Genomic DNA, 23,728 nt, shown 5'->3' on the forward strand with positions numbered 1-23,728 from the left:
CATAGGATTTAAGAGGGTCAGTAGCAGCCAGGTGCATCTAATCGTCATCCCTTGATGAATTGATCATGGTGTTCAGAACTCTATAAAAGCAGATGTTTTGCAAGTTTGACTGGAACATTCAGGTATGTGTTAACACAATGCCAAGAGGGAAAGTTATAAGCAATCGTCTTAGAAATATTCACATTATTACGAAAACATGCAATATTATAGTTGAAAGTATCAAGGTGATATATATATATATATATATATATATATATATATATATATATATATATATATATATATATATATATGTATATATATGTATACATAGATACTTCAGTATTTGAGGGCATGAAGACAATATCTTTCTGTTTTGCAACTAAAGCTTCCCATATTTTCCTGGCTCTTCTCTAGATACAAAGAAGCATAAAAACTGGGTTCCAGGTGATTGCTAAATATATGATGGACATTTAGAGGATGAATGTATAACATTTGGAAAACAATGGACCATCATTTATCGATTTGTTTGTTGCTGCAACATTGACATTACGGATGTTATTAATGTCATGGCAATAACTCTTAGAATCTTTGCACAATCCTGGTGGTAAACATTAAAGTCAGATGTCCGGCTTCCCAGGATTGGAAATCTCTGTAAAATTCATCTCTAAGAAAGACTAAAACAAATACAAAAACACCTAAAAGTTACATCCCACACGAGCCTCGGTTAGACCTGTGAAATTTTAGCAGAAACTCTGAAATCAGTACTGGGTCATGCAACCTGACAGTTATTTGAAATGCACCAGATCTCCATCAGAATGGCTGAAAAATTAAAGAATCAAGTAATGTTGCAAAGAAGAATGGTCTAAAATGTATGCACAATGAAATGAGAAACTGGTTAAGTCGTAAGGATCCATCTACTTCAAGTCATTGCTGCTTAATGTAAATGTACAGGCTGTTGAATTGTGGGGATACTTAGTATTGCCTGCACGATTTTATTGGTTTTGGTTTAATTTCTATGTTTTATGTTTGTCTAAGGTTGTATTTGCTGAAAAACAAGACCTAAAATGGTCAGATAACATCTTATAATGTTTATACAGAAAAAACTAAACTAATTGTAGTATTAGAAGAGGGGCTGCTAACATTTGGACATGACTTTACTTTCTTTCGTCAGTGTTTGAGGCTTTTTCTTTCATCCTTTCCTATTTGTCACAACTAAAACACATTTTCATCAAAAGCAGAAATAGTCTTGTTTTCAACTAGGCAATGAACTGAATCAACAAAGAAAACACTAACTTTCCCAAAGATGTGCTGAGGCCTATGATTCTGAAAAAACTCTTTAACAAAACAAGCAAGAGGGAGGTTTAAGATACTCTTAAACCCACCCGCCCCTGATGGTATGAAGCACAAAAAAAAACAACAAAAACCTGGATCTTCCCTTTGTTCCTTCTCTGACTTTCTTTTATCCTTTCTTTCCACACACCACCTCTTCAGGTGCATTAAAGAGAGCAAGGCTTTTCCCAACATCTGCCATATCTTCTCACTCACTCTGAAATCTGGCATTTCCATGATAGCTTGTGACGCCTCACACAAAATGTTTTCATGACTACTGGCAAAAATAAAATATTTTCCCTCATTAGCTTTGAATCTACATTAAATTATGTGTGACTTCAACAGTGCATCAATCACTACATGTACTCTGCTTAGCTCTCTAGTCTCTAAAAAGTAAATTACATCTGTAATCTCATTACAAAAATACTAAATCTGTCTATTGGCTAATAATTTATACAATAGAGTATTTTTAGTAACAGGTGCACCGTGTCACAAGTAAATGGAATAATATAGAGTCCTGAAATGGAGACCAGTGCAAACATCGGGGGGTCAGAGAGTTTTGTATTAGATTAAAGCCGATGAAGAGAAAGTCTCCGGTGCCTGCAACAGCAGCTCGTCTTCAACTCCGCTGGGGGACATTAGCGTCCTCCTGGCTGCTCTCCAGCAGCTCATCCTCAGAAAAACTGATGTGAAGGCAGGTATCGTTGAGAGGAGAGGGGAACGGCGGCGGGTGGCCACAGGTTCCCGAACGCAAGGCGTTTACATCGGTGGGAGAAGACTCGGGTGACGACAGAACTGCTTCCCCTCTCTCCTCCAGGGGACTTCCGCAGCTGCTGGACGCCGTTAGAAACGTGGTGCGGTGCCCGAACAGTTCTTCGTCGTCGTCGCGCAGGGGCGAAAGCAGGGACTTGGTGTCGGAGCGGACGCCGGAGTCCTCGCTGGTGGACGAGGAGCTGCTCTCTCCGTTGCTCAGGGAGTGGAAGTCGGCGGACGACAGGGAGCCGGGGGTCATGTCGGGGAACGACAGGCTGCTGCTGCGGCTCGGGGCCGCTTCGTTGGCAATGATCTCCGTGGGTGTGGGCGCAGCTGGGACCTCTGACCCCGGAGAGAATGTCCTGCTGCCCCTCTTGCGGTTCGTGGAAGGTGGAGGAGGGTCGAGTTTGGGTATAATCTGTTTACACCTGCCAGGAAAACAGAGTCAGTTTAAAACTGGTAAAATTCCTTTCAAAATCAACACAATAAATTCACAATTGATTAGTGATGCACCGAAATGAAAATTTGTGGCCGAAACCGAAATCGAAAATAATAATAAACACTTGGCCGAATACTGAACAATACCGAACATGGTTCTTTGCAGTTTTTCATTTATTTTGCCAATTTTTTCACCATTGCATAAATCAAATAAATGTGATTTAGGCATGCTTTTAAAAGAAAAAAATCTTTTACAAAATTACAAGGTAGAAAACATTTGTTGAACATAAAAAACTGAACATTTTTTAATTTCCCAGCATTTCTTAAATATTCCAGCAGACATTATACCAGCAAAGAACAATAACTTAAAATAAATAAATTAGCAAAATAAATTTTTTGGTCATCTTTGAGCTTACGTTAGGCTTAACTGACTGAACATTGTAACATAGGCCTTAAAACAATAAAAATGCATTAAAGCGCTCAGGGTTTTTTATCATTTCAAATGATAAATCAAACTTGTAGTGCTGAAAGACTTTGCAGATGTGCCCCCTCTAGATATTTGAGCAGAACATTCATTGCAAACAGCCATTCTTGTATTATTCTTTGCCACTCTAAAATACTTCCACACTGCTGACATGTTTGCACCGCACCACTTCACTCCACGCTCTTCCACGTTTGATTTCATCATCTAAACGCACCTGTAATAGATTGATTTATGTTGTTTTGGTTCCACCTGCTGGTGAATGTTAGGTAAAATTCTTATGTGGTTAGTTTTTGGTTGGCCAACAATTTATGTGGTGCGCAACAGTTACGGAGCGGCCAGTCTATTTCCTTATATTACAACGCCGTTATTAATTGTTCGGTTTTTTTCCCACTTATTCCACCGAACACCGAAAGTGTTTTTTTTCCATTTTCGGCCGAACAATTTCGGTTACCGAACAATCGGTGCATCACTACAATAGATCCATTATAATGTCCAAAATATATTTTTAAGTAAAGTTTTGCGTAATCTTTCCTACAACAAGCCTCGGGTTGGTTTTGCTTTCCATTAGACAAATTATACCCCATTAACCTGAGTGCACTGAGACGTAAGCTGTTACTACACAAGATATTGGCTCCTCCTCGACTCCCTGTTGTTCTGGCTGTCAAGGACCTTATCTACATCCCACAGCTCCCTTGATGCTATAACAGAGGAGCACTGGAAATAAAGAAAAGAACAGCCAGAGCTTGGTGGATGGGAGTAAGGAAGCGAAGACAGAGCTGCAGGCTTCGCTTTGACATATGCACCAGAAATAGCAACGCTGCAGTCACTGACGTTAACCACAATGCAGCTGTGAAAGGCACCAGAGTGCACATCCCCACACAATCATAGTCATTCTCTAAGAAAATGACTCCTGACACACACTCGATAACAAGCTCTGCTTCCTCCAGGACTCCTCCCAGGTACGCGATACCGATGGTTGCTAACTTTGTTTTCCCATTAGATCCGGTCTGTTGTTCAATCTTCCCCTCAGAAATGAACTTATTTGACTAAATGAAGTCATTAGCGTCTGATTCTGCAGGATGATGTGGACAACTGCGGTAATGACAGACTTGAAGAGATGGGAAGAACATCTTCAGGGATAATTATCTATCATTTTCTAAACTAATGAATGGAGCAGTGCACAGAGCACAGAAGGGTAAAAGTCAAGCGGAACTCTTCTGACTCTGTTGCCACGGGTACGAGGGGGTTATCATTAACTGTTAAGTAGTGGCTCTATTGACTGTGACCGATTTATATTTCTCCAGAGACAAATATCTCGACAACTACCAAATGGATGGTATAGAAGGTGATTTCTATTTGAATTTGATGGGCTTTTAGGAAAAGTTCTAGGGGACAGCAATCAAATTTGTTACAAACAACCCATGTTCTTCTCAGCATCATTGATAAAGGCAGCTGGGTTATCAGGAAAAAAAAAATTCCTGTTCAAAATTTTTCAAATAAATTTAAGGAAATGACAGTGGGAGCAAAAGTAGCCCACATAGATTCTAGGGGTGTAACGGTACATGTATTTGTATTGAACCGTTCAGTATAGCGTGTTCGGTTCGGAACGGAGGCGTACCGAATGAGTTTCCACACGGACATATTAAGTAGAGGACCGCACGTTGTGGAGCAGAGCGCTGCTGCAGCTGCACATATATAGGCAGTTGCGCTCACACCGAGAAACAACAAGCAACAGTTGTAGCCGACCAAATCCGCTCCGACCCGGTGTGTCTGTGATCAGCGCAGACAGACTGCAGCTTCGCCTGAATTATGGTTCCGCGTTAAATCGACGGCGTAGGGTCGCGGTGCGGTGTGCGTCGCCGCGTACCCTACGCCGTCGGTTCTGCGTTGGTGTAACGCTTAACCATAAATCAGCCACCGGGAGCAAATGGCTTGCTGGGTTGATGTTGATCCGCGGACCAAACTTGTTAAGGAGCATCAAACTCACTCTTATCTACGTGGAAATAACGCTAAAATATAAAGAAGGCGTCCCAAAGTGTGATCTATGGTGAAATAGGAAAATTAAGATGTGTACGCTATATGTGTAGGCTGTTCCCACTGTTCCCTTCAGTTCTGCAGCGCAGCTTGAAACCCTGCCCACCCCCGCCCCGCTGCAGGCACTGACGCTTTCAGTGTGAACGCAGGGTAATGCCGCTAGTATTGGCAATAAAAGTAAATTATTTATAAATGTTAATTAATCTGAGCAACAACTTTAAACTGTTCAGTGTTGCAACTGTTCAATTTTGCACATCAGGGAGATATTTTTTTAAAAGTCTGAGCCAATGTTATTTTGTGTGTGTGTAATAAACAACTAGCACGTTTATATTTTGCATTTTGGTTTCTTACTGTACCGAAAATGAACCGAACCGTGACCTCCAAACCAAGGTACGTACCGAACTGAGAACTGAGATTTTTGTGTACCGTTACACCCGTTACACTAAACCGTTACACTAAAAGATTCACATCAAAAAAGAGTCAGAATCACTCTTTAAAGGAGCAATGTGTAAGATTGAAGGTTAATATATCCCAAAATAACCAAGGACAGCGAGAGAGTAAGAAGAAATAAAAAATAAATATGTGACAAACATAACTATGTGTTATACTGCTGAGATATCTACCATGTTAGCATGCTACATAACTAGCTTCGGGACGCCCAGTCTTGTAATACCAGTTTCTGCCATCTGTGGCAGTATCGAGCAACATAGCACCCTCAGTACAACATGACACTAAAAAGTCACATGGTTTGTGAGTGTACCTGTTGACTGTCATGTAGGTACCGCCCCAAGTTACCATTTCAGGATGGGTAAACAGAAACAGCAAGGATGGCTGAGCTCTCTGGAAGAGGACTGTCCCATCACCACAACCACCTGGTACTAGGAAAAAAGCCTCGTTCTGAAGCCTCTCCAACAGACCGCAACATGTGAGACTGAGCCCAAACCTGTCCTCCACCATCACAACCCAGGGCTGTGTGCTGAGTCCTCTGCAGAGGGTTATAGGCTCAGCTCAGAAGATCAGCGGCTGCCCTCTGCCCACCCTGGTACAGCTTGCCAACTCCCGCTGCCTAAACAGGACTAGATCCATCCTCAAAGACACTGCACACCCTGCTCACCACCTGTTTAACCTGCTCCCCTCTGGAAGGCGTTACAGGTCAATGAAGGCACGCACAACCCCATACACAAACAGTTTTTTTCCCTGAGCCATACGATCACTAAATAACTCATAGGTGGTGAATACTATCCCACGAACACCTCGGACTGTTGCACCTATCACTTTAGCTATTGCTGCTGCTTTTACTGCTATATTACCAGAGGTGGACAGAGTACTCGACCCCAGTACTTGAGTAAGAGTACAAATACTACTGGTCAAAATTTACTCCGTTACAAGTAAAAGTAGCTCAGTCAAAATATTACTCGAGTAAGAGTAGAAAAGTACTTGCTTTTAAAAGGTACTTAAGTATCCAAAAGTAAATGCTTTTAAATTTACTTTAAGTAAGAGTAAGAGTAAATTTCTTATTTTCCACATCAGTAAATTACTATATTTTTTCTAAATTAATTTAAGGATCTTTTAACTCTTATTTCTGAGAATTCGATGTTGAGTTGTTGAAAGCAGAGAGGTAGTTCTGCTTCGGCAGACACAATAAACATTTGAAAATAAATGTCTGTGGTTTGTCTGTGCCCTCGTTTTTTACTCGGTCAAACTCAAATATTGAGTTAAGATACGGCCAAGGATTTTGTGAAAGTCCCTGCTCCGAGTCCGGCTCATTATCAGACTCAGACGACTCAGCGGATTGTCTTTCTTCTCCTGACGCAGGCGTAGCCATTGTTGCAGCTCTGTCTTGACTTGTTGCGGCTCTGTCTTGACAAACGCAGGCTACTTTGGCGGTATCGTTTTGAGGAGGCTTGACGTATTTCCGCTTTACGTACATCCCAGTGGAGAGCTGCACTGTGATAGGTCTCCTCCTTTGACAAAAACAGCTTGTGTCCAATAGGATTTTAGGGAAGAAGAAAAAAGAGCAGACCTGAAAGTAATGAGTACTTTTCAGCCTTCCTAGAAATTTACTCGAGTAAAAGTAAAAATATTTGTCTTGGAAATGTATTCGAGTAAGAGTAATAAGTACCAAAGAAATCTAATACTCAAGTAAAGTACAAATCCTCTGGATATGTACTTAAGTACAGTACTCAAGTAAATTTACTCCGTTACTGTCCACCACTGCTCAGGAGCATAGTTCATACAGGTTACATTCACACTCATATCAATACAGTGACGCACAGCATCTCCTTCAAAGTTTAAATCGTCAAAGTCCATATAATGATATAGATGAGCTGTAGGTAACTGGGACCACACAACCACACACACACACACACACACACTTTAGCTTTCAGTAACTTCTGACATTTCTCCACAACAATGTGAGCCTCTGAAATAATACAGGGAAGTTCTTGTATTAGTTCTTTCTTCTAAAAGATTATACAATTGCCTGAATCGTGCAGGTGTTAAGTATGTTGTGCCTTTCCGTTCTTTAAGCCTTTGTTTTAGTGAAATAACTGCACAAGAGGCATAGTAAGATGTTGTTCATCAATGTCTTTATAAAAAATATCTGAATACTAAGACCGACTTCTAATTTTATTATAATTTCAAAAACAAAAACAGAATGTTTAAAGCAAGATTTCTAACATTTGCACATCATTGTAGAAAGAAGTAAAATTATATTTAGATTTCTCTAAATGTAGAGTAAGCGTAATAAAATACCTGGTATTAGATAAGGCTTCTTCTGCAAGAAAATAGTGATTTCTTTTTTTGTGTGTATTGCATTTAGATGATGGACCTGCAGGTCTAAAGTTGTTCCTCGCGAAGGCACTCAGACACAAAGTCATTCTAAATGACTAATTTTGAAAATATCATGGTTCAAAATACAAAAAAAAAATTAAAAACTTCAAGTATGCATACGTTAGAGTATGTTTTCAGGTCTCACATGCAGCCTCAAAGACGAGTGATGCCTTCGTGCGAGCATAACTTTATCACATCTCCATATGAAAGGTGATCGATTTAGCAAATCATAACACACATAGGACAAAAACATACACTCCAAGTAGGGCTGGGCGATGTATCGAGATTTTAATATATATCGATATATTTTCAAACACGATATGGTACAAGACAATATCGTTTATATCGATTTTTGTATTTTTTTTATTTTTTTTTTTTAACATTTTTTTTTAATGATTTTGATATAGCTTATTTTGTGACAAATTGACTTGAATGTTTTATTTGAGATTTGCACAAATGTTTTGTTATTTGCACAACTGTCAACCTCAGTGGAAAAGTCTGCCTGTTACTGTCTACATTGTATTAATTGCACAGTGTATTTTAATTTAATTGTTATGCAGGAAAGGGATATTTGTTTTATTTTATTCAAGAAGCATTTTTATTCTATATATGCAGGCAGTTCATTTTCATCATCACTGTTTTTTTAAGGGTTTGCCTCAGAAAAAAATTAAGCTAACAGAGATGCTATGCTATAATGCTTTGGGGGAAACCCCAATTAAGGCACAGAAAAAATATCGAGATATATATATCGAGTATCGCCATTTAGCTAGAAAATATCGAGATATGACTTTTGGTCCATATCGCCCAGCCCTAACTCCAAGATGTATAAAGTTTCAGCAAGTGTAAGACAGGTAACACACAGATGTGCCCTTAGCTCTGACTGTTTAACTCTGAAAGCAGAGCCCCCGCTGGAAAGGAAAAAAAAATTAAAAATCTTGACGAGCATCTCTTGTCCTCTGGCTACAGTGTGGATATAAAGCGAATGTGGAAATCAGACAGTGCTGCAATGCATAAAACATCATAAATCACTGATTATCCCGATGCTAATGTGGTCCTTAATCTGCAGAACCATGACCACATGTAAATGGAAGATATTATGCAGTCATTAGCAGAGAAATCACTGGTGAGACCTACACACGAGCCCTCAGACACCCACAATATTCATCTACAGCATGCCCAGGCCCATGCTTGTGCCACAAACACTGCTTCCACATACTGGTTCATATGAGTAATACTCACATAGATGTAGGATAAGGGGCAGAGAGGAGAGGAGGAGGAGGAAGAAGAGGAGAGGAAGAGGGCATAGGAAGTGGCTGAGAGCTCCCCAGGCTCCTAGGGAGAGGCAGGCTGGTGCAGCAAACGATGACAGGGGCAGAGATGGGAGGGGGGCAGGGCCATGAAACGCATGAGCTGGGGGTTTTAGGCAGTGGCAGCTGGTTGGGGGGGGGGGGCATTATTCTGGGGTTCACTTTGATTGTTTGAGCTGAGATAGGGTGATGAGATAGTTTAGATGAGGAAGAGGATGAGCAGGAGCGGGTCTTCACACCTGTACCAAAGAGAGGCAAGAGTTAGTCCACAGAGGACCAGGAAGTCCAGCAACGGGAGGATGAAATGAAATCCCAGAAGGCCAAGAGACAATAAATGTATGTAAAGAAAGAACTTTCATTCTATAACAGCCTAGGGATGGGCGGTATGGACTAAAAAATGTATCACGATAATTTCCGGCATTTATCCCGATAACGATTAAAAAATACCAATTCAACTCCACCTTTTTAACTATAAATCTATCTCACTCTCAGATCCGACGTGTTTGTTACACAAAAACGTCATCAACAGGAATTTATCTTTCTTTCTTTCTTTCTTTCTTTCTTTCTTTCTTTCTTTCTTTCTTTCTTTCTTTCTTTCTTTCTTTCTTTCTTTCTTTCTTTCTTTCTTTCTTTCTTTCTTTCTTTCTTTCTTTCTTTCTTTCTTTCTTTCTTTCTTTCTTTCTTTCTTTCTTTCTTTCTTTCTTTCTTTCAGGCTCATTTCCTTCCTTCCTTCCTACCTTCTTTCCTCCTGCTCTCTCCTTCCCTCTTCCCTTCCTCTTTTCTCCCTTCCTTCCTCCTTTCCTTGTTTTCTCCCTTCCCTCTCCCCTTTTCTTCCTTCCTTCCTTTTTCCCTTCCTTCCTTCTTTCCTCCTGCTCTCTCCTTCCTTCTTTTCTTCCTCTTTTCTCCCTTCCTTCTTCCCTTCCTCTTTTCTCCCTTCCTTCCTTCCTTCCTTCCTTCCTTCCTCCTGCTCTCTCCTTCCTTCTTTTCTTCCTCTTTTCTCCCTTCCTTCCTTCCTCCCTTCCTTCCTCCCTTCCTTCCTTCCTTCCTTCTTTTTTCCCTTCCTTCCTTCCTTCCTTCTTTTTTCCCTTCCTTCCTTTTTTCCGACCGAATTTATCGTTTTATTTTACTCGCGAGATGACAAATTCTTATCGTGAGGGATTTTTTTGACGGTATATCGTGAACGGTAAAATATCGCCCATTCCTATAACAGCCTGGATAGATTTGTTTTACTTTTAGGCCCCTGAACACTGACTGGAGTAAGCAAAGGGGACAGTTGTCTGTGAACATCAGAAAGATGCAACTATTAATTGTTTATAAATTCAATGGGACTGCAACCAACTTCCTGTGGTGGGGCTTTAAGAGGAAATTCAACCTTAGGTTCATTAGAGGGATCGTACCAGTAGCAGACAAAGGCCAAAAGAAAAAGAAAAAAAAAGAAGAAAAACTGTAGATATTCAAGCTGCACGTGACTGTTTGATCGCACCATCTGTTGCCTTTTAACCTAACTACAATGGGCTCTGTGGAGGAAGACTCAGGAGGAGTTCACTATAAAAAGAAAAACAGAAACAAGCCAGACTCCAATTTGCTAAAATGCATGCTGGCAAACCGTAGAGTTTCTGGGTGAATGTTCTTTGGAGTGATGAGATAAGATAAGTAACATCAAAGCTTTCTGTGTTCAAAGATGGAAGAGTGAAGCTTTCAAAAACCACTGCCACTGTGAAACATGGGAGGAACTCGGTAATGTTTCGGGGCGGTTTTTCCATATCTGCCACCCGGGGGGCAGTGCTCAATAAATGTCAAGGCTATCAGGAAGAGGGGCCAATGACACCAGTTGGCAGATGCAGAGGTCTCACTACGAAGACCACCTGCTGACAGTCATGCAACCGAACGCTTCACAACAAGACATCATGTTGAAGGGATGGTCATTTTTGCCCATTCCACTTGAATTTGTTTGATCATGAAAAAAAAAAGAAGCACAGCTTACAGTGCTGTGAAAAAATGAGCCCAAATCATCAAACAAATTTCAATATAGGGCTGGGCGATATGGACCAAAAGTCATATCTCGATATTTTCTAGCTGAATGGCGATACTCGATATATATCGATATTTTTTCTGTGCCATAATTGGGGTTTCCCCCAAAGCATTATAGCATAGCATCTCTGTTAGCTTCATTTTTTTCTGAGACAAACCCTTAAAAAAACAGTCAGTTTTAATACAAAGCCTCGTGCCAAATGTCACACAGGTACCTTTATTAACAGAGGTCTGCACAATATCAAAATGTATAAAACAAATGAAATAAAAATAAACTGCCTGCATATATAGATTAAAAATGCTTCTTGAATAAAATAAAACAAATATTCCTTTCCTGCATAACAATTAAATTCAAATACAATTAATACAATGTAGACAGTAACAGGCAGACTTTTCCACTGAGGTTGACAGTTGTGCAAAGAACAACATTTGTGCAAATTTCAAATAAAACATTCAAGTCAATTTGTCACAAAATAACCTTTTTTTTTTAAATTGATATAATAAAAAAAAAATGATATTGAAAATATATCGATATATATCAAAATCTCGATATATAGCCCAGCCCTATTTCAATATCATACAAAGGTGAGCTTAGTGGATGGAAAATGCCGTTTTTAAACCGGGTCCTATTTGCAAAAGTGAATTGTTCAACCACTTTCTTCCCGCTCACTTTCAATATGCCGAGAACTGATTACTGGCACACGTGTAGAATCAAGAAATCCATTAAAAAAAATGCCAGAACAAGTGCAAAACAAACTCCTTGGCCTCTATCAGTGTGGAAAGCGTTACAAAGCCATTTCGAGGGCTTTGGGATCCCAGAAGAACACAGTGAGAGCTGTTATCTATGCAAGGAGAAAATATAGAACGGTGGTGAAACTTCCCAGGAGTGGCTGCCCTACCTAAATCACTCCAAGTTTGCATTGACGACTCATCCAGGAGGTAATAAAAAAACAACAACTAAGAACTAAAGCACTCAGGCCTCACCTGCCTCAGTTATGCATGATTCAACAATAAGAGAGACAGCAGGCAAAGATGGTATCCATGGCAGCGGGTGTTCCTGATCTGTTGTTGCTCTTCTCTCCTCTTTCTGTCTGTCCTCTCAACCCCCAACCAGTCGAGGCAAATGAACACCCTTCCTGAATCTGGTTATGCCGGAGGTTTCCTCCAGTTAAAGAGGAGTTTTGGCTTTCCACAGTCGCCTGGTGCTTGAAGAAAACGTTTTGAAGAAAAGTTTTGATGCAATCTATTGGTTTCCTTAGCGAAGCAATAATCTTGTTATGTCATTGACTTTGTATGAGTTGGACTGTACTGTTGACGAGTCTTTTTTTGTTTTGATATTTTTATTAGGGGGTAAGGCACAGTTGAACAGGAATAAACAAAAAAAAGATATACAGTCTACCTCCTTTTTTTTTTTTTTTTTGGAATTAAGAACAGAACAAAAAATCCACACAAAACAATGACAAATACACGAAAATTATTATATTCTTATATACAAGTAATATTTAAGTATTTAAGCTAAACAGTATGAATTAAAAAAATAGATGAATAAAAAGGGGAAAAAAAAAAAAAAAAAAAAAAAAAAAAAAAAAAAAAAAAAACCCAAAAACAAAAGAAAAGTAAAAAGATAAATAAAAAGGAGGAAGAAAGAAAGGAATGAGAGAAGAGAGGGAGGGGGGGGGGGATCCGTCAATCAGGAGGCAGGGACTGGAGAGAGTGGAAGAATGTAAGAAAGGGAAGCCACTTATTATAAAATTTGTTGCAACTACCCTTCAGTGAATATTTAATCTTTTCCAGCTTCAGAAAAAACATGGTGTCGTTGAGCCACTGGGTACTAGAAGGAGCCTTAGTCGACTTCCAGTGGAGAAGAAGGTGGCGTCTTGCCAGTAAGGAAGTAAAAGCCAAAATGTCTTTTTGGTTTGAAGTAAACCGGCCATGGTCCTCTGGGAGCCCGAATATGGCAACATGGGGGGAGACTTTTATATTCACCGAGAGTATTTTTGACATGGTGTCAAAATAATTCGACCAAAAGCGAGAAAGTAGTGGGCAAGAGTAAAACATATGGGTTAAATTGCAGGACGAGGCATGACATTTGTCGCATTCGTCAGTGACACTGGGATAGATCTGTGAGAGTCGAGCTTTAGAAAAGTGGACTCTAAACAGTACTTTAAACTGTATAAGTGTAAGACGAGCGCAGGATGAACTTGTGTAAATTTTTTTAAGAGCAGCGTCCCACCAGTCATCCTCCAAATTTAGATCCAGTTCATCTTCCCAGGCAGCCCTAACTTTAATAACTGGAGAGAGATCGTAAGACAGAAGGTCATCGTAAACCTTAGAGATCAGTGATTTTTGAAGTGGATCATGGTTTAAAAGCACCTCCCACTGTAGAGTCGGCGGAGAGGATGGAAAAACTGGAAACAAAGCTTTAGCGCAGTGTCTAATCTGAAAGTATCGAAAGAGATGAGAAGGCGGGAGATTAAATTCACCTGAGAGATCTGCAAAGCTGCGAAAGATACCATCCTTGTAAAGATCTCCAAAACTTTTCAGGCCCTTATTATGCCATATGAGAAAGGTTGAATCTGTAAGCGGAGGTCGAAATAAATGATTGTTCAGTAATGGAGCTAAAGTAGATGCTGACTTAAATTTGAAGTGTTTCCTAAATTGATACCAAATTTTAAGTGTGGAGTGAACCACTTGATTTTTTGTAAAGACAGAGAGGTTGGATGGAATAGATGAGGTAAGTAGAGCAGGTAAAGAGGATGAAATGCATGACTGTGCCTCCAATTTACACCATGGCATATTCACCGATTTGAACCAAAATGAAATTTTTTGAATATGTGCTGCCCAATAATACAGTTGGAAATTGGGAAGTGCCAGTCCGCCATTGAATTTACATCTCTGAAGTGTGGATTTGCGGATTCTAGGAGCCTTCCCACACCATAAGAAGTCAGAAATAGTTTGATCAATTATTTTAAAAAAGTGTTTTGGTAAGAAAAGTGGAAGACAATGGAACAGAAATAGAAATTTGGGCAAAATATTCATTTTAACTGCGTTAATTCTTCCAATTAATGAAAGAGGTAAGCTTTTCCATCTATGGAGGTCAGATTTAATTGTAGACATTAAAGGTGAGAGATTAGCAGAAAAAAGAGAGCTTAACGTTCTGGTTACGTTGATCCCAAGATACCTAAAGCCGGAAGGACTAATCTTAAAAGGGATATCTGACTGTACGAGCTGTGTTGCTGAGTCATTAATGGGATAGCATTCACTTTTAGATACGTTCACTTTATAGCCTGAGAAAGACCCGAATCTCTGGAAAGCAGATAAAATTGAAGGAATGGAGAGGACAGGATCCGAGACATATAACAGTAAGTCATCAGCGTAAAGTGACAGCTTATATTCTGTTCCCAATCGGGAGATCCCAGTAAAAGTGGGGGAGGACCTCAGAAAGATTGACAGGGGCTCTATAGCTAGTGCGAATAATAGGGGAGAGAGGGGACACCCCTGTCTGGTGCCACGGGCTAGAGTAAAAAAATTGGACTGAATGCCATTAGTGGAAACGCTTGCTTGTGGAGACGTGTAAAGGAGACGAATCAAAGAAATGAACCCATTCCCCAGCCCAAACTTCTTCAGTACAGTAAATAAATAGTCCCATTCAATCCTATCAAATGCCTTTTCAGCATCGACTGAGATTACGACTTCAGGTGTTGTGGTGATAGTTTTAGAGTGAATAATATTTAAAAGTGTCCGCACATTAAAGAATAACTGTCGCCCCTTAACAAATCCTGTCTGTTCATTTGAGACAATAGTTGGCACAATGTTCTCCAAGCGATAAGCCAAGGCTTTAGCAAGGATCTTAGCATCTACATTTATTAACGAAAGAGGTCTGTATGAGCCGCAGAGAGTTGGATCCTTATCTTTTTTTAAGAGGAGACTTATGGAGGCTTGCCTTAAAGTGGGAGGGAGAGTGCCATGTTCCAGTGATTCCTTATAAACAGCATGCAATAAAGGGGACAATTTATCCTGAAATTTCTTAAAAAATTCCACTGGAAATCCATCAGGGCCAGGAGCTTTGTTATTTTGCATACTTCTCACAGCGAGATTAATTTCTTCTACCGTTAATGGCGAGTCAAGATTTTTAGCAGCATCGGAGCCTATAACAGGAAAGTTGAGGCTATCTAAGAATGAATTCAATTCAGTGGAGCCAGATGGAGATTCAGACGTATATAAAGAGGAATAAAATGAGTGAAAGACAGAATTAATGGCGGTGGGATCCTGATGCAATGAGCCTGATGAATCTTTTATCTGAAGGATCATACGTGAGGCTGCCTGGCGACGTAGCTGATGAGCCATGAGCCGACTTGCCTTGTCTCCATGTTCATAATATACGGAGCGTGATCGTAAGAGAAGTCGCTCTGCGTCATTAGTGGTAAGGAGATCAAATTCTGTCTGTAAATCGACACGTTGCTTAAGAAAACTGGGAGAGGGGCAAGTAGCAAGTTGTTGGTCCAATTTTGTGATCTTAATAGAGAGTTCTTGTAATTTGGCTTTCCGGGACTTATTCAAGTGAGCAGAGAAGGAGATAATTTGTCCCCGCAAATATGCTTTTAATGATTCCCACAGCAGTGAAGATGAAATTGGTTCCATATCATTTTGATTTATAGAGATGTAATCATCAATTTTAGTTGTAATAAAATTGGTGAACTTATCATCTGAGAGAAGTAATGTATTGAACCTCCAAGATGTTGAGTAGCGTGGCTGTGAAGAGAACTGAATATCCAAAGAAAGAGGAGCGTGGTCGGAGATCACAATAGGATGATAATCAACAGACAGTACTTTGGGAATTAGTTTAGCATCAATAAAATAATAATCAATCCGAGAGAAAGATTGATGCATCTGAGAAAAGAAGGAATATTTTTTGGTACAAGGGTTATAAAATCTCCAAGGATCGGTGCAACCGTTCTTGGACACAAAATCTGAAAGAGACCTCGACATTGAAGAAGGAGTCAGATTTCGTGGGCTGGAGCGGTCTAGTTTGGGGTCAATTACGCAGTTCATATCCCCGCCAATTATAAGAAGACTGTCGTTCAATGAGGGGAGACATTCAAAAAGCTTATTCATAAAGTGTGGGTTGTCAAAATTGGGGGCATATATATTAACTAATAATATGGGAATATGAAATAGCGTACCCGCCACAATTAAGTATCTGCCGTTTTTGTCTGAAATCACCTTAGATGCTGAAAACTGCATTGACTTACCAATTAATATAGCAACCCCCCTGGCCTTAGAGTTGAAATCAGAGTGAAACACCTCAGAAACCCAGGGACATTTAAGTCTGACCTGGTCTTTGGTGCGCATGTGGGTTTCCTGAAGGAACACTAAGTCAGCTTTAAGACGTCTCAGGTGAGCAAATATTCTCGATCTCTTAATTGGACTCCCCATGCCTTTAATATTCCAGCTCAACAACCTCACAGAAGTACCAGTATTAGTGGCCATATGTTAAATTCCTAAAGATAGAGATGTACCGAATGCGGATCCCCAAGGAAGGAAAGGAAAGAAAGGGATGGAGGGAGGAAAGAAAGAAAGAAAGAAAGAGGAAAGAAGAAGAAGAAAAAAAAAAAAAAAAAAAAAAAAAAAAAGGGGGAGAAAAAAAAATAAATAAATAAATAAATAAAAAAAAAAGGGGGAAAATTGAAAACAACAACAAACTTAACCTACTGAACCCCCCACCCCCCACCCCCCAATTGCACTTACAACGACCCCATCCCCAAACGATGGAGAACCCAGTGCAAACTCCAGAAGGAGTCAGATCCCTGAAAAGAACACTTACGGCTTTAAGCATAACTAACAAGATAATAACTAACAAGCTTCGTGTTGAGCTCCTGCAAGCCCAGCAACATTAACAGAGAGGTACAACCAATCACGACCAAGTTAAACTGAAAACCACATACCGTGTATATATGGGAGAGAAAAAAAAAAAAAAAAAAAAAAACCGACACTGATGAACTGAAAAAAGTTCAACTAGACTTTGAGCGACGTGATGAAAGCGCTGGCCTCCTCTGCCGACCTGAACTCCCTTTCTGCGCCGTTGTGGGTGATGCGGAGGCGGGCGGGGTACAGCAGACCGTAGCGGATCCCCGGTATCTCGCGGAGCCGGCGGCGGACGTCATTAAAGGCGGCTCGGGCACGGGCCGTCTTCTGGGTGTGGTCGGGAAAGACAGAGAAAGTCAACTCTCCACACGTAATCCGTTGCTGAGCCCTGGCTCGGCGCAATATATCCACACAGTCTGTATGATAGTGCAGACGGGCGATGATGGGACGAGGGCGCTCTCCGGGCTTCGGCTTCGGCTGGAGGGTGCGGTGCGCCCGGTCCAGGAGAGGCTCCTTCTCCAGGCTGAAAGCCTCCTTGAGCAGAGAGGGAATATCCGTAACAGCAGAAGAGGTGGAAAAATCTTCAGGAATTCCCACGATCCGTATGTTATTGCGCCGGGATCTCGCCTCCAGATCCTCGCATTTACCATCCAGCCTCATCAGTTCAGCTGACAGATGCTCCACTTTAGCCTGTAAGGTTGTGATGTCATCGGTGCAGGATGAAAGAGATGTTTCCATTTCAACCACGGTGTTCTTCAGAGCGCGCACATCAGACTGGATGTTTGTAATGCTTTTTGATAATTCCGACTTCACCGCTTGCAGCTCAGTCTTGATGCTCGACAGGTTTTCAGTTAAAGCAGCCTGAAGCTCCGATTTAAAAACAGCCGCCATCTCAACGCGGAGTGATGCGAGCAGCTCGGCCTTAAAGTCGTGTGAAGGAGCGGCCCCGGCGGCCTCGGCCAGGCTGGACGGGGGGTCACCACGAGGCGGGGATGCTGCGTGCGGAGAGGGCCGCGGGGGTGGTGCGGATGGTTTGAGTTTTGGAGGCATTTTGGTCGGCAAAAATACGGGGCCAAAGTAGAATAATGAAGGTCGGGAAAAATAAACCGAAGGAAGATGAAAAAGCTGTACCAAAAATAGATATTTTTAAAGGTTGTTGCAGGAGCTCAAAAAAACACGTCCTAGTCCATTAGTCGCTACACCGGAAGTCCACTGTTGACGAGTCTTGAGATGATATTTGGTGCTGAACAATTAAAACTGCATTGAATTGAATTGAGAGAGTTCTTAGGCGTAAACCACCGCTGACCAAAAACAACGCAACAAACAGTCATACACGGTGGTGGTAGTTTGATGGTCTGGACTACTGCTGCAGGACTTCTTGTAATTGATGAAACCATTAATTCTGCTCTCTTATGCAGCAGGACAATAATCTGGATCACACATAGGGTCTAGATTAGTATGGATTTCTGTTTTTCCCCAATAAATGAAATCATCATTTAAAAACTGCGTTTTGCATTTACTCAAGTTATCCGTCTGATGATCTAAGTGTGACAAGAAAGAAACGACAGAAGAATTCTGTACGAGGGGCAGATAACTTTTCACAGCACTTTACATGAGTGAATCTACAAACCGTCGCATAGTTAAGCCATTTTGTGTTGAACATTTACAACTATCTGTGTGGGGGCGGAGCTTGGACACACCTGTTACATGACCAATACTATAATTCATCTGAAGAATATTCACATGCCCTGAGGACTGGAGTTGCAATTAGGAGCTTGTATTTTATGGAACGTATTTCCAACCATTCCAACCAGTTTTGAGGTATCTCGTTAATTCAGAAAAAAAGAGCAGAATTATTTTTTTTCATTAAAACTTTTCTCGGAATTCTGAGATAATTTACTCCTTAATTCAGAAAAACAGATCGGATTTTTTTCCTATATTCCGTTAAAATATAGTAGTTGTTTTGTAAGGTTGTAAAAACGGATCTATTCAGATTATTTGAGCTCAGTAAATACAGTAGAGCCAAGGACTGTTGTCAAGCCATTAGAAAGGAATGCATTGTCTCAATAGGCCATTTGTGTGGAGGAGCCTGAGTACGTACTACAGAAGTACCTATACGTGTCGAATGGTTTAGGTTAATTAAAAAAAATGGGGCAGTTTATTACAAAATGCGGCTTTATTACAAAATGAAATAAAAAAGTTATTACATTTTGGACGTTTATTACAAAATGCACCGTTATTACAAAATGCAGCTCAACAAGCCTCGAATTCCCATACAAATACAGTAAACTGACTCAAGTTATGATGTAAGGCGAAAATGAGCTTCCCCTCCTTAAAAGACTAGCAGCCCCCACTGGATGTACCTCAGCCTGGTGGCCGAGGAGTCCTCAGCCACCAGGCTTATGAACATCTGCACCTCAGAGTTGGATCACCAAACACACTTTTGCGCTGCCATTGCCTGTTGAATAAAATTAACAAGAAGCCGCGAGTCTCTTTCGCTGATTTCCGCCTCCTGACTCAGCCGTCTGACGGCCCCGCCCCCCCAGCACCCCCCGAGACTCCCCCGTCTGTAAAAACAGATCTCATGTCAACAACACGTGTAAGTCTGTTCCAAATCGTAGTTTGTGCCTCCACCTAGTGGCTACGACTGCAATGAGCAGTTTACGTGCATTCCCGCGAGTGAAACGGCCATATTAACCTCGGACCATCTGTAAGTGTTGTACTACATCCTTTTCTCTGATTGGTTCTCTGATTGGCGATAGCGGCCACCTGAAGTTAGTGTGAGGTTGGAACAACGTTGTATTCCAACTTTTGATTATATTAGATTTAAAAATTGGGTTTAGGCTAAAAACCTAACGTTAACTTGAAATCTAGCTACCGTAAGGTAACACTGACTAGATATTGGATGATGGTTGCTTGCCAGCGCTACATAATTAGTCATCTAACATTGTCTGACGTTGCAACCCGTATCCATCCAAGGGTCGACTTTAAAAAAATCAATATGAAGACCAGAGCAGAAAAATATATTGTGGATGTTACAATAATGTACTTCAGACATCCTACAGCATCTGAAGTACCAGTGACTCAAACGCACAGCATGTTTCATTGACTTTTTTCAATACATAGGAATAAAGCAGTCGATCAAGAGAATTGTTTGACACTACAGGAGCTTTACACATCAACAAGTTCAGATACGGAAAGGAAATCAGTAAAACAAATCTCCCTGACTTTGATCTCTTAGAAGAAGTGGTGCAGGGTTCGTTTCAGTGATGTCTTTGGAAAAGACAGCAGGAGCCCTGAAGCAATTATAAAAACACCAGCCGGGAGTGGCTTTAGAGAGGCGACAGTGGGTATTTGTAAAAGCATCTTGCTTTCGTAAAGAAATGATCACACTCCTCTGAGTGTGTGAGATGTCTGTGTGGGATGTTTAAGAACGTAGGAGGGTGAACACGAGTCTCAGCAAAGTGGCTAAAAACCTGAGATTTACAACTGAGCTAAACAGCACAATGTCTGCCCACAAGAGTCCTTGGCAAATATTTTTACAGACTCACTTTCCAGTTCTGCAGTTCATCCGAAGGACCAACATGCAGTTAGACCCTGCTCACATTAGTGGTAAGGTTTATGACTTCCTGTTTATGTCATCTGTGCTCTGTTGAGACGGTACCTTCTCCTGCTTCTGGATATCAGCATCTTCTAGTGAGACATCTCACAATTCAACATTTTCAACAGTCCAGAGCACACAGGATCTCTGTTCTTCTACCTGCTATCCTTATTTTGTTTAAGCAGAAAAACCTTCTCTACTTTTATTGGTAGGTCTGGAGGGAAAACCAAAAAGGAAGAATCGTAATAAAAATACGACCACCTCCTCCTCAGACCTTCCAGCCGCAGTGTCTCCATTTAAAGGGGACCTATTATGGCATCTAAAGGCCTTGACACACCAACCCGACTTCCCCCGCTCTCTGCCGACTGCTGTGTCGGCTCGCGTCGGCTGTGTCGGGCTCTGTCGGGCTCACTAGACACACCGCAAATACGACACCCGACGGCGAACTAGCACGTACGTTCTGCGCATGCGTGAGAGGTAATTCCCCTCCATACCAGCAGGCAGCGGTGGTCTGTATTCAGTGGCTCAAGGAGGGGGACAGCGCTTTTTTTTTCAAAGCTTTATTGAGAAAACACAAGTGCAGACAAACAAAACTCTGACCAGAACAGATCTGATCAAAACAGACCAACAAAACTCTGTGTAGAATTACTGCTGGCTGAAATAAATCATTTAGGAAGATAAATGTTGGTTTAATAGATGAAATCTAACAGTTGTAGCTACGCCTGTTAAGTAATTTGCTCCGAAAATTTCGGGATTTTCTGCTTGCTGGCTCCGTAGCTGATTTATGGTTCCACGTTAAATCGACGCAGAGACTACGGCGTAGGGTACGCCGTACGGCGCATGTCGCCGCGTAACCTACGCCGTAGGTTCTGCGTAGGTGTAACGCAGAACCATAAATTAGCCTTTAGTGTGAATATTGTGAAAGGAAAATATTGATTTCTCGCTAGAAATGTTTTTTTTTTATTCAGTCCGCAAATGACGACGAAAAGCATTCTGGGAAATTCTGGGAACAGCCAATCACAGAGTGAGTTGTTTGACCGACGGCCGACGCCGATTCAACATGTCGAATCGGCTGAAAAGCTCCCGACCTGTGGCGACGTGCGGGACACACCGGGGAAACTATGCCGACAGACGAGCACCGACGCTCACCGACGGCCCGACGGCCGATTTTCGGCTTGGTGTGTCAGCCCCTTAATACCTATTTTAAACAGGCCTTGAATGTCTTAAAAACAAGCTTTTGATTGTTTTTGCTAAATAAATGAGAAATTCAGCCTCTGAGCCATGTCTTTATCTTCCCATTCTCTAACCTCATTATCTATGCAGGATTCTGAGTGGGCGGGGAGGCTATGATAATGAGGCTCTGTGCTGATTGGCTGCCTGAATGACGCGATACACCGCTACGAAAAAATGGCGGAAGATCCGTCCGGCGGAGTTAGTTGTGGGCGTGGTTTCACGCATCGGAGGCCAACCGATGTAAATTGCGGCCGTCGTTACGTAACGACGGCCGCAGAATCTGAACGGCTCGTAGAAGCCACATCACACTGGATGGCTCATCCGGGCGGCTGTACAGACACTGCAGGATTTGGTTGCTTTCCTCCTTCTCTGAGTTGGCAGGCTGAGGAGAGACCACTTTATATATGTTAAAGGAGCTTGAGGCCGGATTGTGGCAAGATTTATGAAAAAAATCCGTATACATTTTAAGTTTTCTAGTAATAATGTCAGATGAAGCGTTCCAAACCCAAAAGAATGAGCCCTCTAGTGCAGGGGTATTCAATTAGATTCGGCCGGGGGCCACATCTGCAAAAGGACTGTATGGAGAGGGCCGCACAATTTGAAAATGTAGGGGTTTTCAAAATGTATTTTGCACTCAAAGACGAAGACTTATGTATATATATATAATACATTTGTATTATACATTTGAATATATCTAGTTTACATATGAATTATGTGTTAATTGTCTCCAGATTTAGTAATTGTGAATGTTAAATATAATATTCAGATAAAGAAATATTATTTTGAATGCAAGTTCATTTTGAAACCATGCATTGTACAAACTTAATGAAATTGATATTGACCTACTTTTAATAAAACACGCCATAATGAAAAAGCACCACTTTCCACCAAGATTTCCTTATTTCAATATTATATTAAGCATTGAGCACAAGTATTTCAGTCCATAGTAGCCAGTTTGATGTTATAAATAAGCCACCAAAATATTAACCATAAGCTCCTTTATTAATGACACATCTGTGCATTATATCAGCAAAACAAAACAATCACATGAAATTATAGGAGGTTTAGAAGTTCCATTTGAAATGCAAAGTCCTCACTTATTCAAATGAAAAAAATTCAGGCCAATCCTAGAAGCCTAATGATGTAAACAAGTCCTGTGTACAACGGAGGTTAATAATAATGTGACAAACATTAACACTGTGCAACACTGGCAAAAAATCCGAAGTAAAAAACATCTCCAACAGAGATTAACATGTACCAACACTATGCATCGTTAACCGATGATGAAGCATTTTGACCATTTGGCCCCCCTGCAGGGACACAACGACGCCTTGCAGATTGCTCAAGCCCCCCTTATGCTCATAGACATGCGGGTTCCAGTTCCTGGGGACCCCTGCCGGGACATTGTCACGCAAGGTCCGGCGTTCTGCATCCCTGCCGAGACTTCCAGCCCCCACAGAGACAAAGAACATATACGGACTTCCTGATCACTCAGGGGTGGCCCCAAAGCTAAAAGTCCCACCTCTCACTGGGCTGGTTTATTCCTGTAACTTTTGTATAAAAACCCTTTGGACAAAGCAATTTGTGTCGACACACCAAATACAGACTCGATCTGCGATGGTCATGTCGACCGCCGGCTGAACTGATTAAAACCTCTCTATACCACGAGCGGACTTCTGAACTGGTTTTTGTAATATTCCTCAACATTTGGTGCTGTGACCCGGATTGACAATAAACCTTCGACGGAAACTCCTTTTCCAGACCAACGACACAACCAGCGACTCTATCTAAATTTTCAAAGGTAAGGGATCCATTTAAATCCCAAATTATTGTTTCTGG

General features: G+C 41.2%; 1 protein-coding gene across 1 annotated transcript in view; it reads right to left on the bottom strand.

Annotated features, from left to right (window-relative positions):
* Positions 1–322: 322 nt before the first annotated feature.
* The window catches only part of si:dkey-34e4.1 (carboxyl-terminal PDZ ligand of neuronal nitric oxide synthase protein), a 128,432-nt gene continuing 105,026 nt past the window's right edge, over positions 323–23,728 (bottom strand). The window contains exon 11 of the mRNA XM_061733781.1: positions 323–2,492. Within this exon, the coding sequence (XP_061589765.1) occupies positions 1,931–2,492 (562 nt within the window). The 3' untranslated portion in view covers positions 323–1,930. The remainder of the gene's footprint in view (positions 2,493–23,728) is intronic.

The sequence above is a fragment of the Cololabis saira genome, chromosome 11 (assembly GCF_033807715.1).
Source record: "Cololabis saira isolate AMF1-May2022 chromosome 11, fColSai1.1, whole genome shotgun sequence".
Lineage (NCBI taxonomy): Eukaryota > Metazoa > Chordata > Actinopteri > Beloniformes > Belonidae > Cololabis > Cololabis saira.